At 38.9% G+C, this 16,314-nt stretch overlaps 1 protein-coding gene across 4 annotated transcripts in view; it reads left to right on the plus strand.

The window, feature by feature from the left end:
• The window catches only part of RASSF8 (Ras association domain family member 8), a 90,707-nt gene that overhangs the window by 57,210 nt on the left and 17,183 nt on the right, over positions 1 to 16,314 (plus strand). For all 4 annotated transcript variants that reach the window (XM_075051486.1, XM_075051483.1, XM_075051485.1 and 1 more), the window contains one exon: positions 10,966 to 11,161. In XM_075051486.1, coding sequence (XP_074907587.1) covers positions 11,059 to 11,161 — 103 coding nt within the window. In that variant the 5' untranslated portion in view covers positions 10,966 to 11,058. The remainder of the gene's footprint in view (positions 1 to 10,965; positions 11,162 to 16,314) is intronic.

A 16,314-nucleotide genomic window follows, 5' to 3' on the forward strand; every position in this document is an offset into this window, starting at 1 on the left:
AAAAAAAAAAGACTTTAATTCTCTTTTCCGATATCTTATACTTACATAATTGTTTTTTTACTTTAAATGTCATGTTTTGGATGTCTGGACTCGTTAATGCTTTATATTTTGGATAATTTTAGGTTTTTATTTGCTCACTAGCTTACAGTTAGCAGAAACTTTGTGGGCACTCCCCCTTGAGTTCTTTCCAGGATTTAGATTCCTTGCTAGGTAATTGTGCTTAATAAGCCATTCTGGCCGCCTAGTGTTACCTGGTATTGTACACTTCCATAGCTGCATATCAATAAAGATTAGAAATCCCAGCAACCACTTCTCATTTAAAAGAAAACTGGCCAGGCTCTTTTTGTGAAGATCTGTTGCAAAGTTCTAAATCCTTAACCCTGTTTGTTAACTCATTCACTGCAGCTAATGGCTCTCCAGATGACACAGTCTGTCCTCTGTGTTTCTGTGGAGAGGAGGAGTCCACAGAAATGGATACTTCTTTTTTTAAGTTTGGTAAGAAGGAGCAGTGGAAACTAAAAATGTCCTAATTGGATCTCTGATTTTTTTTTTCTGCTTCAAGAAAGAAATGCAAGCTGGACTTTGTACTTCATAAGCAGTATGATGGTAGCCCAGAGAGTACATGAGCACCTGAGCTCTTCACACAGCATTACTGAGCACCTGAGATGGACTCTATGTTCCTCAGTACCAGTGCCTGGCATCCCAGACATCTTATAATTAAGTTCAGAGACATATGGTAAAAATCCACCATGACAGCAGGAATGATGTTAAAATTCCTTCTGGAGGAACAAGAGTACTCCCCAAAGGCTCAATTAAGTCACCAATCTTCTGGATGCTTTCCAGGAGCTCTTTAAGCAGATCACTGTTTGGCTTGGTCTCCCTAAAAGGCCCTGAAAGGAAGGTATGCTCTGCCCAAGGTGTGTAGGGCACATGGAGATGAGTAGCATAAGATCAATTAGCATGAAAAGTGGTAGAGTCACAACATGCCACCCGTTTGTCCATTGTGTTTTGGTAGGCCCTGTACAGAAGTAGGGAGGGAGAATTTGGAGGAGGATAATGAGGAGATTTAACCAGCAACTCAGTGGAGTTTCTCTTCTATGCATGTGTCTGAGGTGACTTTCACAAATGAACCATCAAGTGGTACTGTTCACTTGGAAAAATATATGAGAAGTAAGGGTGGAGATGAGTGTGGCAGGACTTCCTGAATGAAAAGAAGTAGATCACATATCATGTGCTAGAGAAAGGGGAGGGCTTTTTTGCACACTCTGCTTTTGGCAAGTCTGCTGACTCCAGAAAACTGTCCTGACATCATCATTCTGGGCAAATGGACAAGATGGGATTGCTGAGGGTGCAGTGAGGAGGAAGATGTAGTCATTAAGACTTGAGCTGAAAGCCTGTAACTGCATGGTCAGCAATGAAAGGCCATATCTCGGAAGGTACAAAATGTAGACGGTGTCTGAAAACATGGAGGGGAATCGGTAAGTGGAAAGTGGTGCTGGCTTAAAAATTGTTGCAACAGAGAAAGAAGATAGGAACAGGAAAATGAAAAACTTTTTTTCTTGCTATATTGAATTTGACCTAACATCCATTTTCCATTGGTATTGCAGACTGTGACCTTTGTTTACTTGCTGTCAATTTTTTGGCATAGAATCCTGTTTTTCCTGAAGAGCTCTTTGCTGGGTCAATCTATGAATGCCATACGTGATCTTTGTAAGACTGCTTCCCAAGGGGAAGCGTGTTTATAGTGATGTTACTCATCTCTATGCTTCATGCCCCTCCCAGTGAGTTTTGGACCTCTTAGGTGAGTTTTAGCCAAACTTAAGAGAATTAGTAGTTTAGAAAGTATGAAGTTTGTAACAGTTCTCCTAAAATTATTAGTTGAATAGAGATACCTAAGTATACTCACCTCCTGAAGTGGTATTGCAGTTCCACATCCATTTTGAGGCAGTGTGGCCAGTTGGCCAAAGCAGTGTAGTCTTAGCTTGGAGCTGGCTGTAGCACCACCACAGCACTGAAAGCGGGACTATGGAAATTAAGTAATGCAATTAGAGTATTTTAGTCCACAAGCTATTGCTGTGCATTATGATCACCTCAGATTTTGCTCTAATAAATAAAATTACCCAAGCTCACAGTTGTCTAAAGAGGGGAGGCACTTCAATGATCCAGCTGAGTCCCCTGAACAGCATAGAAGAAGCAAAGAAGTTCTTTTGTGCCTGGGGAAACATGGAAGTAAGCATAGCCAAGTGTAAATTTTAGAAAGGGATGGATTCTCCCCCACTTGTTTTTCTTACTTGCTTTAACTGTTTAAAGACTCCTTGTAGAAATATGTTCTGTTCTGTCCTGCAGACTCTTCTAGATTGCCAGGAGAGTGACTTGAATTTTCTTAGATAATGTTTATTGAATAATGTAGCTGCTCTCTGAATAAAGTTTTGAGATTATAAGTTTTTTACAACCGTTATGTTGAAAGTGCCTCACCTTATTTCTGTTTCAGGAATTGCATTTAGTTAGAGTTCTTTTCAGTAGTCACATAGTACCATGGCTTTAAAACATATACCTAATTGACTTTTAAAACTTCAGCTAATTCAAATTTAAATAATTTAAATTGTAAGATCTTTTTATTTCCTGAATCTTCCAGTGCAAGCATGGAAGTGGAGAAATGGGCTTATTTGCATGCAACTTTCCCAAAAATGTAGAGGAAGAGGGTGCTGTGGTTTGGTCTATATATTGAAAAATGGGAAGTATAATAAGGTTTTTGTATGTTTTTCTGAGCTTTATGAAGTTTGCCCTCAGTTCGCATTTGGAGTCCAAGGAACACCTCACTTTGACAGCTGTGGCTGTAGTCAAGTGACAAAGCAGGGCAAATATTGCATGTGGGCTTGACTGAAGTGTAAAGAACAGATTCAGCTCTACAAAACCAAGAGTTAAGCCAGTTCTTGCCAAAACAGAGCAGATGACCTCATTGCCATTAGTGTAAATATCGGCAATTGCACACAAATGTCTTCAATCAGTCCTTCAACTGGCTCTAAGTGTTTGCAGACAATCTGTAAGGGGAGAGGGAAATGTTGAATGGGTGGGGCTGTGTCTTCCTTGAAACCAGCTGAGAGAATGACCTATTTTCTCTCCTTTGAAGCTAGGGCATCTAGAAGTGTAAGGCAACTTTGAAGCAAGCTGTGTGTATTGTAGCTTTCATTTAAATATTTCTCCTACAATGAAATAGCTTGCTTATTCCTCTGCTCTTTGTTTTGTTTTCTTTCACTCCCACACAGTATTTAGACCATATTAGAGATGTATAAATATGACTTCCCTTAATGTTGCTGTTGTTAATAAAGTTGTGGTTGCTATTTTTTTCCAAATGCTCTATGTGTTTGATACTAATGAAGAACAAATACTTACAGGGCTTTGGAAGACATTACAGTGTAGTAAAAATGTATGCCTGTTGACTTGAGATGATCAATCACGAGATGTTTGTTTAATGCATATGACTTTTTGGAGCTGTTTGTCACAGAATTTATATGCAGTGCAGTCTCCTTTCCTAACATATCTGGAAGATGAAAAGTGGTCATCTGCCACTGAATAAAATGCATCCTAGCTGCTAACTGTCTTAACCTCTGCTGTGCTGCTACCATCTATCCAACCCTTGCTAGAACAGTGGTGAAGCAGTGAGGCTTTCTGGGATGGGTCTGTTTAGTCCTGCCTCTCTAGTAGGATTGTGATGTTTCATATTGATAAACTTGTTAGTAGCTGGAATACAGAGCGAGGAAAAAGAGTGCTTTGTGTAAAACCACCTGCAGATGATACTTCAGTCCTAATCCTGAAACAGACTCAAGGTTGGGATTTAGTGATTAAGCCTGCTTGAACTGGATTTAGACTTGTATCAAAATAAATCCTATCTCAAGAGCTGAAATTAAGCGCTGCATCAGATATTGTTTTGATTTGCTGGTACATATCCTAAATATAATGCTCTTAAGTTTTAAACTGCTGCTTTGAAATTGTCTGACTGAAATCTAGTTATTGGAAGCAAAGATCCTTGGGACTCTCACTTGAGTGCTATCACCATCTCCAAAATGCCCTTGGGTTTTTGTACTTCAAGTCTGTGAGGTGTTCAGATGCTTTTTATATCTAATCTTGGGGAAAGGAGAGTATTAATTTCAGAGTTGTTGTTCCTGTTGAATTAATTCAAGTGTGAGAGTGTGAAACTTACTGTTAAAAATGCAAGGTTAAGTTCTTAACAGTGACCAAATAAAAAGAAACTTTAATAAGCCATCTGTTTCATTAGCTCACCTGCTGGTTTGTTTTTCTTTCAAATGTTTTGTGGTGATTTGAAAATGTTATGGAACACAGTTGGGCCAAGCCTTGTGGCTTCAAAATTGTGAGTCAAGATACAAGGTGTTTCAGGCAGTGATGGGTTCTGAAAGAATTGACACTCCAGCCATCAATTTGTATTCTTGAGAGAGGGTTGGAACTTTGTTTTCTATGAAGGCATGTGAATTTTAGACACAATCTGTGATCATGAAGCTTTCTAGCTACCTCATCTCCTGTACTGCAGCTCCCTAGCTGGTGAGTCCTGTTTTGTGCTGCAGTAAAATCATTGCTAAATAGTATCTTGGGCTTCTTCAGTTTGTTACCTGTAATCATGAGCCAGCTTAATGAAGCTAATTGATGACAGTGGAGGAAGAGCACTGATGCCTTGCTAATGAATTTGGGGATGATCCTGGTATACAGGTGTGGCCTTCAGCTTGCTTGTTAAAGGTCACTAGGGACAGCAAAGACTTGGATTCAGCTTCTGTCTCTTTTGTTGGCTAGGGAGGAAAAAAAAAAGGGGGGGGGGGGAGGAAGAGACAGGTTGTGCTGAGACCTCTGAGATAGCAGTCACTTGTTTCTGTGTGTCCGAAAAGGAAACAAATTACGTATTGGATAAAGAGGGCTTAGAACAGCAGACAATGAAAAATCAAGACATGCAAGGGTAGAGATTAAAACATTGTGAGGGAAGAAGATGCCCTCAAGACAAACACACTTCCTGAAGTCAGAGATCAGACTGAGAATTAAAATACTGAAGATAAAAGTATAATTTTCAATGTGGAAGAATTATTTTAACTATTAACTCACTTGATTGTTGCCATTAATAAAATTTATGACAAAAGTGTGGATGGATTCTTTACCTCCTCTTATCACTCCCCCACCCCCAAAAGAAAACAAATTAATAATTCTTTCTGACCAGTTCTGCCAATACAAAGAGAAGAGAGACTTCCAATTTGATTTTTCTGTGCTGTAAAGATTGTAGCTCAAGGAGAGGTGGGGGATGTTCTGTAATTAGGGAAAATATCTATTGTAGCATCCTCTGCTTCAAAACAATGTTTCTTTTCCTCATTTTTTTCCCCACCATATTGTTAGCTGCATTGCACAAGAAGAAACTGCAAAGCAAGCAACAGCTCCTGGACTAGATAGCTGAGGGTTCTTGGATGCAAGTCAGCTAGTCATTTGTCTGGGAAACTGGGACTTCTGGGGAATTCTAGGTTATCTGGAGGCAAAATCTCTAGCAGCCATTGCTGCTAGAAACAACCTCGTGTAGTGCAGAGTTTGTATAAACTTGCATATCTGTGCTGTTCTGTCCTCTCACAGGTAGTGTGTGTGTATAGTTTGCATGTGTCTTGGATATCACTTGCGGCGTCTGGATTTTGGCCTGTTTCCCACAGACATGTGTTAGACCGTCTTTGGGCCAGTCTCATGTGAGGAGAATTCCTTGGTGCTCAAACTCTCTCTCAAGCTCGTTCTCAACGCTGTCATCTTCATGGTTGTGGGACCTGTGGTTTGTTTGTTTTAAGCAGTGCTTATTATCTCTGAGTGCTCTTCTGGAATAGCAAAAGAGTAACACTCCACAAGAGGAAATTGCTTAGTCCCACTAAAAAATTTGGATGCTACCTCTGTGTAAACACTTTCTTTTCACAGAAAGTTGTATACTGATTTCAAAACCATAACCTGTTCCTTTCTAGTAAAATTTTGTGTGCAGAAGAGTTTCACTTGATAGCTTGACTTGAACCTACCATGAAGGGTTTTTGCCCATTTATTGATAGGAAGCAGTATATCTTGTAGGATATTTCTCCTTCATCAGTCTAAGGGAGGAGGTAAATACTAGTTAGCTTGGTTCCAGGAGCCAATTCTGTATTTGCAATCATCTTCATCTGGAAAATGTTGCTTTGCTCTACACCAGGATTCTTATGGTGGGGAGGATGTGCCAAATGTCTCCCTGTTCACAGGGGGTACTGTCACACTCTTCGGGGTGGTTTGTGAGCTCTTTCTGGGTAGCCGAACTGGCTTATTTGTACTTAGTTTTGGTTTGGTTTGTTTTTTTCTTTTTTCAGTCAAGCCTGGCTTGCACTAACTAACTGTTCTTACTAACAGCTTCCAACCTGGGTGGAACAAGGTGCCTTTTTGTTCGGAGCCCTATCTGGTGTCATAACAGGGAAAGGCGTGGAGCGCAAATTGGCCATAGCGCACAGAGAATGAATGAGAAATAAAGGGAAAGTGCCAATCTCGAGAGGATGTTTGGTTATAGCTAACTCTGCATAAAAGTGTGCTCACTTTTAAGTATACTAACCAACATGCTGATTATTTGTTGGGGGAAACAGGAAGTTACTGAAGTGGTTGGTCAAAATTCTCCAGTTGGCTTCAGCTGCAGCAGGATTTTAGCCCCGATTTGAGGTGCATGCTGCTTTCAGATGCTGTGAACCTTCTAAAGATTAGCAATGAGGTGAAATCAACATCTTAATTTTAGCTCTAAGGGTTTCTCATGACTTAACACTTATGTCAAGGATAGATAGGTTTTGCAAGCATCTGCTTGGAATATCTCTTTTTCTTAAATACAAGAAAAGCCCTTCACACCGTCAGTTCTGCTGGTCTTCTGTGAAGTTGCAGCCTTTTTGTAGTTTGTAAAGAAGCTGTGAAGAGGTAGCCAAATAGTAGCATAGATGTGTGTGTATATATGCTGGATTTTTCTTTACACTTAACTGAACAAATATCTGAAAGAGCAAAATATCATCAGCCAATTAGGATAAAAGCAGAATTTAGGGAAAATTTGGTCAATGCGTGGCAAACAATGTAATTGAGGAGGCTTCAGGCAAGGTAGGGGAGAACAAAAAGCACATGGGAGAGAGTTGGGGAGAGGAAGCAGCTGGGGGATACCGGATTTCCAATGCTTGGTTCCAATCAGAAATACCTGTCACTATGGAGCTGATCACTGAACAACTAGGGGGGAAGCTGTGATCAGAGGCATGCTTTGGCTTGTGTGCCTTTCCTCAATAAATTAGCTTTGCATTCCTGTTCCCAGTTGTTGCTAAAATAAGAAGGTAATGCATAAGGTGAACTAGTTTTGAATTTACGGGACTGTGAAACCTCAGGTGAGCTTCTTTCCCCCCAACCCTTTCCATTGGCTTCAGAGAGAAATTTGTATGGTATTGCAGGTAAGGGTTATTTTGCCTTCTCTATTGCAAAAACACAATGTACACTCTGGACACAAACTTGAGGTTGAAAAATGTATTTGGGACTGTCAGAATGGCCCTCAGTGGAAAGGCAAAGAAACTATTAATGGGACATGAGTTAACTGTCAGCAAATAAAGAACTGAATACACATGAAGGAAAACCAAATGCTAACAAAAAGGTTTTATAGAGTTATAATTGGGAAGCAGAGATAGAGATACAGCCAAAAGGTTTTCTGGTTTTCAGACCTCTCTGTAAACTACTGCACAATCCTAGAAACCAAACCAATCCTAGATTTTTTTTTTTCTTATTACCAATTAGCTTTGTTTAGAAATATAATGAGACACAGTAATTTCACCACATAGATCTTACACTTCTCATGTCTGTGTGTGTTCTGGTTTTAGTGACAGGTGCCTCAAAGAATCCCATTAGCACTTGTGGGGCAGGCACACAGTCCTTTAATTCAGCCCTGCGTATTGGTCTGACGGAAGCACATACCACAGGCTGCTTTTATTGGTTCGCTATCACTATTCAGTCTATTAAAACTATTTGCCCTGTAAGAAATGAATGGAAATATTTCCCTTGAGCTCGGACCGTTTTAAAGACACTTTGTTCAGATCACCCGCTGCTTTGGTGAATGTTGTTTTCAAAATTGGAAGTGTCAGCAAATATTTCTTTATTAAATAATGACTCTCTTTAGTATTTTTATTTAGTGTTTTGGCATTGGTTTTTTTTTTTTCCTAAGATGGACAATAGGAAAACAGATGACCAAAACTGATCTGCACGGAACGTAAGACTGTACATTGTGTGCTGACTGGGGGGGGAAAATGCACTTGCTGGCTTGCTAAATTGAGATAATACTTTGAATGTTGACAGACAGAAAAACAATTAGAGCTGTCGGATTCTTTGCTGACGTGTGTGTTGTCACATGGAGAGATGGCTTGTTTTGTGCCAGTAAATCTGAACTGTTCAACTCTCAGCAAGATATTAAGTTAATTAATAAAGTTCCTTATGGCTGGGCTTGGAATGTGAGGTCTGTTTATTTGTGAGGACAGCTGGTCCAGGAATAAACAATGGAGGTCACTGGTGGGGCCTGTTAGGTGTTTTCTCAGTCACTGTTATATTACAGGCTAGTAAAAGACTTTCTTCTGCTTAGTTTATTGGTACGTTAAAACAGTGTTACCTGAGTAAAGTGTTCCTGTATTTGTACACTGTTAATACATGTGCAGGTAGTAGTTTTCTTTGAAGTATGTAACTTCACGTGGGAAGATGTTTATTATAAAACTCCTTGATCTCTTTGGGTTTTCAGGTGCTTACTCACGTCTCAAAAGACTCTCTTTCTGTATACATGGCTATTCTTTAAAGTTATCACTTCTTTGTTGATTAATTATACAAGTATATTTGAAATCTGGTTTTACTTATACATTTGGACTTACTCATGTTTCTTTTGTTTTCTAAGCAGGTACTTTTGGACAGGGATTTTGGTGTGTATGTGCCGGGCTGACTTTACAAAAGACTTGCCTAGTGGTTCTCCACTAAAGCTTGTCCTCTGACTGTGGTGTGACCCCTGTGGCTCTAGCAGGCTTTGAGGTGTGTTGCTGCTGACTGCCACAGCTTGCCAGGTGGAGATCAGTGTGTCTTCTGGATCACGTGTCGATTTTTATCAGCTGCTGAATGAAGTATTTGGTTGTAGAAGGGAAATCGGCTTCCACTCTATCTTGAGGGCTGCACTAGTACATCTTTTTTGATGCAGAAAGAGGTGTTTACCAGGAGAAGGCAGCTCTGATTAGACTGTAAACATGAACTGTACCAAGTATTTGCTTAGTTTTTCCTGCACCATTTCTGCCTCCACATGCAGTTCTGTTAAATCCATCAGCATCATCAGATTCCATGTTTCTCGTGTAACCCTACCCTGCTTGTCTTTACTAATCTCCTCTAAATAACTTTTAGATTTCTTTTACTCTGTTCCTGTGTTATCCATTTTCCTGGTACTTAATTCTTCAAAAATATTGTCTTTAGTGTTATCACTTTATCCATATTGGATTACCTGAATACATGAGCTTCTTTTATCGTGTTATCATGGTTTATTTTTCCTCTATCTGCTTAAATAACCTAGCTATCTCATTAGGTTTTGTTTTTCAAGAAAAATCATCGTTATTGGTGGCTGGGTTTTTGTTTCAGTTTTAAGGGGACGTTTTATATTTTTAAAACAAAAATTCTTTTGGGAGTTTTTACTTTGAAATTTTTGAAATTCAGCATCTCAGCAGTTCCGGTTAGAAATTAACTTTTGTGAGCCATGATGCCAGCTGATGTGTTTATGCAGAAGAAAAGCAGCCCCTGGAAAAGCTGAACTCATAGCAAAACCCCTAGAGTTCAGATCAGTAATTAATCTAGAAGTTAATAGATAAACATTGAGCAGCTTGACTGTTGGTAACAAGACAGCAGAGGGCAAATGGCTGATTACTAAATCCTAATCTAGCTCCCTAGGTCTCTAACTTTATTTCTGTGCTTCAAAGTTTTTCTGCACTCAAATGCCAGAAAGAGACTTTTGGATTCAAGGGATTTCTTTGTTTCAGAAAAAAGCAACCCCCGACTGGTTGGTTGGTTGGTTTGTCGTTGGTTTTTTTTTTTTTTTTTTTTTCCCATTTACAAACTTGGGGTATTTTCTTTTTTAAAATGAAATTGGAAGCTAGTATACCATATTAGCTGGTAGGAGTGGTGTTATTTCAGCAAAGGCAGTAGAACCATGTTCGAAAGTGAGAACTGACTAGACTAGATGGTAGGGCTTGACTTTTGGTTTAGCATCATTGGAGTGCCTATGGAAAAACGTCAGCACATTAGCTGAAGTGTTTCCTTGCAGAACCAGCGCTGTGTTGGCAGGGGTTAAACCACCACTACACCACCTTCCCTGATGCATCTCTCTGTTTTAGAGAAAGAGACAAGCAAACGTCTGCTTGCTTTCCTTTCTGGGTTTTCCAGCATAAGTACTAAATGCACAGGTATGTTGGGACTAGGAGCCTTCAGCTGCTTCTTTATGGAGAGCAAGGTTGGATTCTCACGGATGGCTGTAATTAAAAATGTTTCCCCCTTGTTTTGCTATGCTACCACCTGCTAGGAATTACTGAACAAACACTGAAAGCATCTATAACCAGTCCCTTGAGACATCCAGGCAATATATAAAGGAAGAGGGGGTGCCTGTTAGTGGAAACTGTTATGAGTTTAGTCCAGAGTTGTTTATTTAATGCTATTTCTCTTGGTGTTCTTTTTGTAATAACTTTTAATATTTTAGGAAATAAACTGTAATGAAACTTCTGCTATGTCAACAGAACGGGTAGACATTGCTAAAGCATGGGATGTTTGATTCCTGTTATTATTTTTAAAGAAAGGAGGCTGTGTTGCCTCTTCAGCTTAGTAGATGTTAAGGTGAATTTGTTCAACTTTTTACATTGGTAATGCCTCACTATAAACACCAGGATTTTTTCTCTCTTCTAGCTGCTGAGAGAAGTCTGCTGCATTATCTCTGGTATAGCTGCAAGTATGACTTGACTGACTTGCATTCATGGCTCTTGGATGATCTGGTGAACCATGGAGCTCAAAGTATGGGTGGATGGAGTCCAGAGAATTGTGTGTGGGGTCACCGAAGTCACAACATGCCAGGAAGTTGTAATAGCCCTTGCTCAGGCTATTGGTAAGTCCCTCTGTCAGCTGGGTGTCTGGGAACTGGGGTGAAGCTTTTTTTATGACGCTGAATTGAGGGGAGGTGGGGTTGCACTGAGTTATCAGTAGAGCATGAACATACAATGCACAGTGCAGTGTAAACTTGCAGCCTTTGTTTTTGAACCTGCTAGAGAGATTAAAAAGAAAGAAAAGAAACACTTTGAAATCTATAAATTTTCATTCACTACAAATTTATTCTCTAAATAATAATATGCTGCTATTTGTCATTGTAAATACAGCCTGGACTAAACAAGGTACTAAACTGTCAATGTTTTGAGTACCAAAGAAATACAAAACAGTGCAAAGTAACTGCTTGGCTTTCACAAGCTAATGACGTTCATTGAAACTACACACGTTATAAATATCCCTAGCTATATTGGGAATAGTATAGATCAATGAAATAGATCCTTCAAGTTCTCCTCTTACTCCTGCAAGCCACATAACTCAGTACTAATGAAAGGGTAACTTGAAGTCTGTTCAGTGTTAGTTATTTGCTGAACAGTTCAGTGGAAAAAAAAAAAAAATCCTTCAGGCTTCTCTACAAGAAAGAACATTCCTTTAGTCTTGTCAGATCTTTCTCAGTGATTGAGAGCATCCTTATGAATAAGCCTCAACTTCATCCCTTCAGTGCTTCCTATGCTGAATTTTATTCTTTGCTAAAATTTTATAATTGGCTTCACATACTATTTAAATTTAGGCATTAAAACTTATGTCTTACCTAAAATTAAATTCATAATTTAAGGGCTAGCTTTTGCATTTTTCAGTATTCCAACCATTTTGAAAGATTATATTAGCAGTCTGACTCGATTGCAAAATAATAATTTTCTAATAAAAAACAACTTAGGGCCATGAATGTCAACTAGATACTCTACCTGTAAGCATGAAGTCAATTTCTCTGAATTTGTGATGTTTGTTTATTTAAATGTGTCCGTCCTTCTGACCATCATTTCCATATACTTTCATCTGATGAAGTAGAAGACTGGCACTTTTTTATTTTCTATCTTAAGGGGATTGAACACGATGCTAGCATGTGTATACTCTTATCTATATGCATCAAATACCTTTAAAAGTTTCATTTTAAAATTGTAGAAAGTCAGCATGTCTCTAAAATCTTTTATTTGATGGTTAACTGTTAAGTGTGCTTTTACTGTTTATATTAGTTGCAGCTTTTCATTTAATACTAATTGGTTTATGAATTGCTTGCTTCCATATCTCATTTTCTGCCTGTAGGCGTTTTAAGACACAGTTATGCTAGCACAATTATTTCCTAGTAATGATTAAGAAGTGTTACATATTTAGAAAAAATAAACTGCTTGTGATAGACTTCTGTTCTTTACTTTGCTTTCAATATCTCTCATCCTGTTTCCTTTGCCTCCTCCCACAAAACAAAATATTTCAGACTCCCAGTTCTAGGCAATAATTTAATGTTCCCCTGTGTAATTTCTCTTTGTTTTTTCTGTATCTTCAGTTATTAGCTTGAACACTGAAAAGACTCCATCAGCCTTGGAAACACACAGTTTTTGTCAGCTGAGCAGAATTCCTTTTCTGTAACACGTCATCAGTTCCTCTGGGCATGTGACTCTGGTTCCATGCAGAGATAAATTTTAGTTGCAACCAGAGCCAAATTAAGATAATCCTTTGGAAACTCCTTCCTGAGGGAAATATCCTCTTTAGAAAACACCTAGAGTAATTGTGCTCCAATTTCTCTCTGGGGCTGCTAGGACAGTATTAAACACCATGTAAATTACACTTGCGTGTCTTTGGCAGATAGTGCTGTTCCAACCCTCCTGTCAGGCCATTCATCAGAAAAGCAACCATATGTTTGCTGCTTTGATTTGGCTACAGGTACCAGCTTACTAGGAATATTTGTCCCTTGAATTTGAATGGGAATCTATTAAAATGTATCCTTCTAGCTCTCACCTGACATTTGGTAGTGGAAAGTAGCCAGTCTTAGTTGGCTTCCTCCTTGGTTGGCTCCAAACTTATTTTCCATTTTGCAGTCTGGCTCCTTCAGCAGTCGCATAGCTTAGCAGGACTCAGTATTATTTGTCTGTCTGTTGGTCTGTCTGCAAAGTTTTTGAGATGCCCCTTTTGTTTTATCGTGTCCTACAGTTAATTGCTAGGTCCTTGACTTAAAAAATAAAACTCTCACACCCCCATCAACACAGCCTTCTTCACTGAGCCTGGAATATAAACTGTAATAGGTATATTTTTAGTGTTGAGGTGCAGCATCTGGAATATCTGCAAATTAACTTATTGTATAGCCGTATCCACTGAGGAAAGCACAAGCCAAAGATACTTGTACCCTTTTAAGACATCTATAGTTCAAGAAGCTTTACGTGGACAAACCAAAGCTGTCTCTACTATAGAGATATGAAAAGTAAAGCTTTACAATGTGTTTCAAAAATAGAAAAATCAAAATTATCTCAGAATGGGTTGTGGTTGAAAGGTACCCCTGGAGATCATCTAGTCCATATCTGTTGCTCAAAGCAGAGCCAGGTAGAGCAGGCTGCTCAAGACCATGTGCAATTGGATTTTGAATATGGCCAAGGATGGAGACTCCACCACTTTCTGGGCAACCTGTTCTGGTGTTCAGTCACTCTTACACTAAGGGAGGGGGGGGGATGTCCTTATGTTTAAGTGGAATTTCTTGTATTTCAAGAAATTTCTTTTCCTGTCACTTGATCAAACGCAGGGCCTTGTCTACTGATCTCCCACTGGTGATAAGAGCAACAAAAAGGTTTCCATCTATTTCCTTTCCAACCCTTCCTCACGTTGTGGAAATTCAGTAATAACTTTTCTTCAGGACACAAAAGCATTCTTCCTTATTTATCTATTTATTTATGCAAAGACAATGACTTGTGTTGTAAATCGCTAGGGCTGTTTCAGCCAAACAAAAATAGCAAGTCATGGCAGGCTGTCCCCCTCTGTAGGAGACTATTTCCCATAACCAAAGTGCAGCCAAATCCTTTGGCAGTGGAGTGCTGTCACTTAACTTGCCTGCTAGTGTTCCTTGACCTATTCCTTACAAATTGGTATCTGTCGCTATTACTCTTTCAGTGAAAAGGCCTGCTTGTCTCTCTTCCTTTGGGGCTGTAGTCCTGATGGATAACATTTGTGTTACCTGCTCATGCATTATGATTCCCTTGCCCTGTTGCCCATCTCTTGATCATTGCGGAATAGGAAATGATTCTACTCCAAATTTCTGTACAAATTAGGGTTTTTGTAATTTCCATTTGGCTTGAAGTTAAAGGGTTTGAATTAAATCTCAAACCTTATTGTTTAAAACAAAAAAGAAGGGAGAGTATCTCCTTTGGTGATCCCAGTAAATGTTATTTTAAAAATACATGTATGTAATTTAATGAATGTGTGAGAGAATAATATCAATTGGATATAATTTTGGATACTGTAATTGATTATGTCTCAAACTTAGGAGGAGTTAGAAATGCCTTAGCTGGAGGGAGGTTTGCTGGAATTCTGTTCAAGACAGACATAAAACTATCCAGTTACAAGTTTCCAGAGAGTGAAATCACCTCCCACTGGGATCTTGAAGAACACTTGATATTACCTTCTATGACTTTTATCCAAGGCTGCCTCTTTTTTTTTAAAAAAAAAAACAAACCTCAAGCTGCTTGCAGATTACAGAGGAATATTTGTCCTTATAATACAAATAAGAGAAGTGATCGTTTCATTACAAGAAACTTAAGCCCTGACCAAAATGTAAAAAATATACCACAGCTCACAGTTTAAATGGAGAACCACGAGTCTTGCTCTAAAAATATTTTTGCCAGGAGAGATGAGCTAGATTTTATCACATCCATTATTGTCTATTTTAAAAATGTACATTTGACAGCAAATTCTGCGTGTTTTTCTGCTTCCACTAGCTTTTCTATGCATTCTGTGAAAATCATGCCAGAATGGCTTCATATAAACGTTGCTTGCTCATTTTGATTTCTCTTCTCAATTTGGGCAACTGAAAAACAAATTAAAAAAAACAAGTTACTGATACTTTTCAACTGTATGTATGAGATGGGTGGTGAATCCGGTCAGGGGTCTCTTTTGCAAATAGTTGAGTGTGTGTGAGCGTAGCGGCTCCTCTCAAAAAGTCATTGTGACACTGAGGGGAAAAACAGATGGTATCCTAAAAAAGTGAGCTAATCATGTTAGCTGAAAGTTTAGGCAAGTGTAGTTTAACTACAGAAGGTTTTTTTTTTTAAAATTGGCTTTTACTGGGTGTTCTCCATTCAAATCTAAAAAATAAAAATCTTCTAAAGGAATATGTTGATGCATAGCACAGTCACAAATACACTTGCCCTGTTTATTCAAAAGTGGTGTTCTCCCATTTCTAGCCCCTGCGAGGATTTTTACTGCACTTGTCATTTCTTTTCTCGCTGGAGACTAGAGTATCAGAAGAGTATGAGCAACACTTCACTGAACAAGAAGTACAGCTGTCTCTTTTTAAAATTAAACAAATGCAGCTGTCAAATTTTTTATTGCAATTGAGTATTTTTCCTCAAAGATAAATGGGGTGTATTTATGAAAATAAAGCACAGATTTGTTCATGCTGTTTCAAACATGCTTTACAGCATTGTGAGGCTCAGCCAGAATTGTATCTGGAAGAATCACACCACTTCATTGATGTCTCTTCCTATGTTCATCCCTTCCTCCAAATAATTTCTGCTAAAGCAAGTGCCAGAGCTGGCTGTCAGACACTTTGAGAGAGAGAAAAGAGTCCGAGGTTGAGTTGAATCACAGCGCCAGGTCTGAAGAGGATTAGAAAAAGGGAACGATTCTTGTTGTGTATGAACTAATGTTTTTAAACACTGAATTAATCATGTAGTTTACTGCTAAGAATCACTTAACACTTGTGTTATTTTTGACACCAAAATTTCATTCTCTGCTGCTTCAAATAGCAACATTAAGAAGGATAGTAAGCACAAGAAAGCTGCATGCTGTGGTGATCCCATGGTGTGATTGTATAAAGTTTATTGTTCAGAAATCTAGTGATAGTAACCTTGCCGAGAAGCACGGTGCTTGGGTGGGATGATTTGTTGCCACCTTTAATGATGCGGTGGCATGTGCAGCAGAGACCTGGGCTGCTTGAGCTGCTTTGCCAGGTCTTGC

Source organism: Buteo buteo, chromosome 19 (assembly GCF_964188355.1).
Source record: "Buteo buteo chromosome 19, bButBut1.hap1.1, whole genome shotgun sequence".
Classification (NCBI taxonomy): Eukaryota; Metazoa; Chordata; class Aves; order Accipitriformes; family Accipitridae; genus Buteo; species Buteo buteo.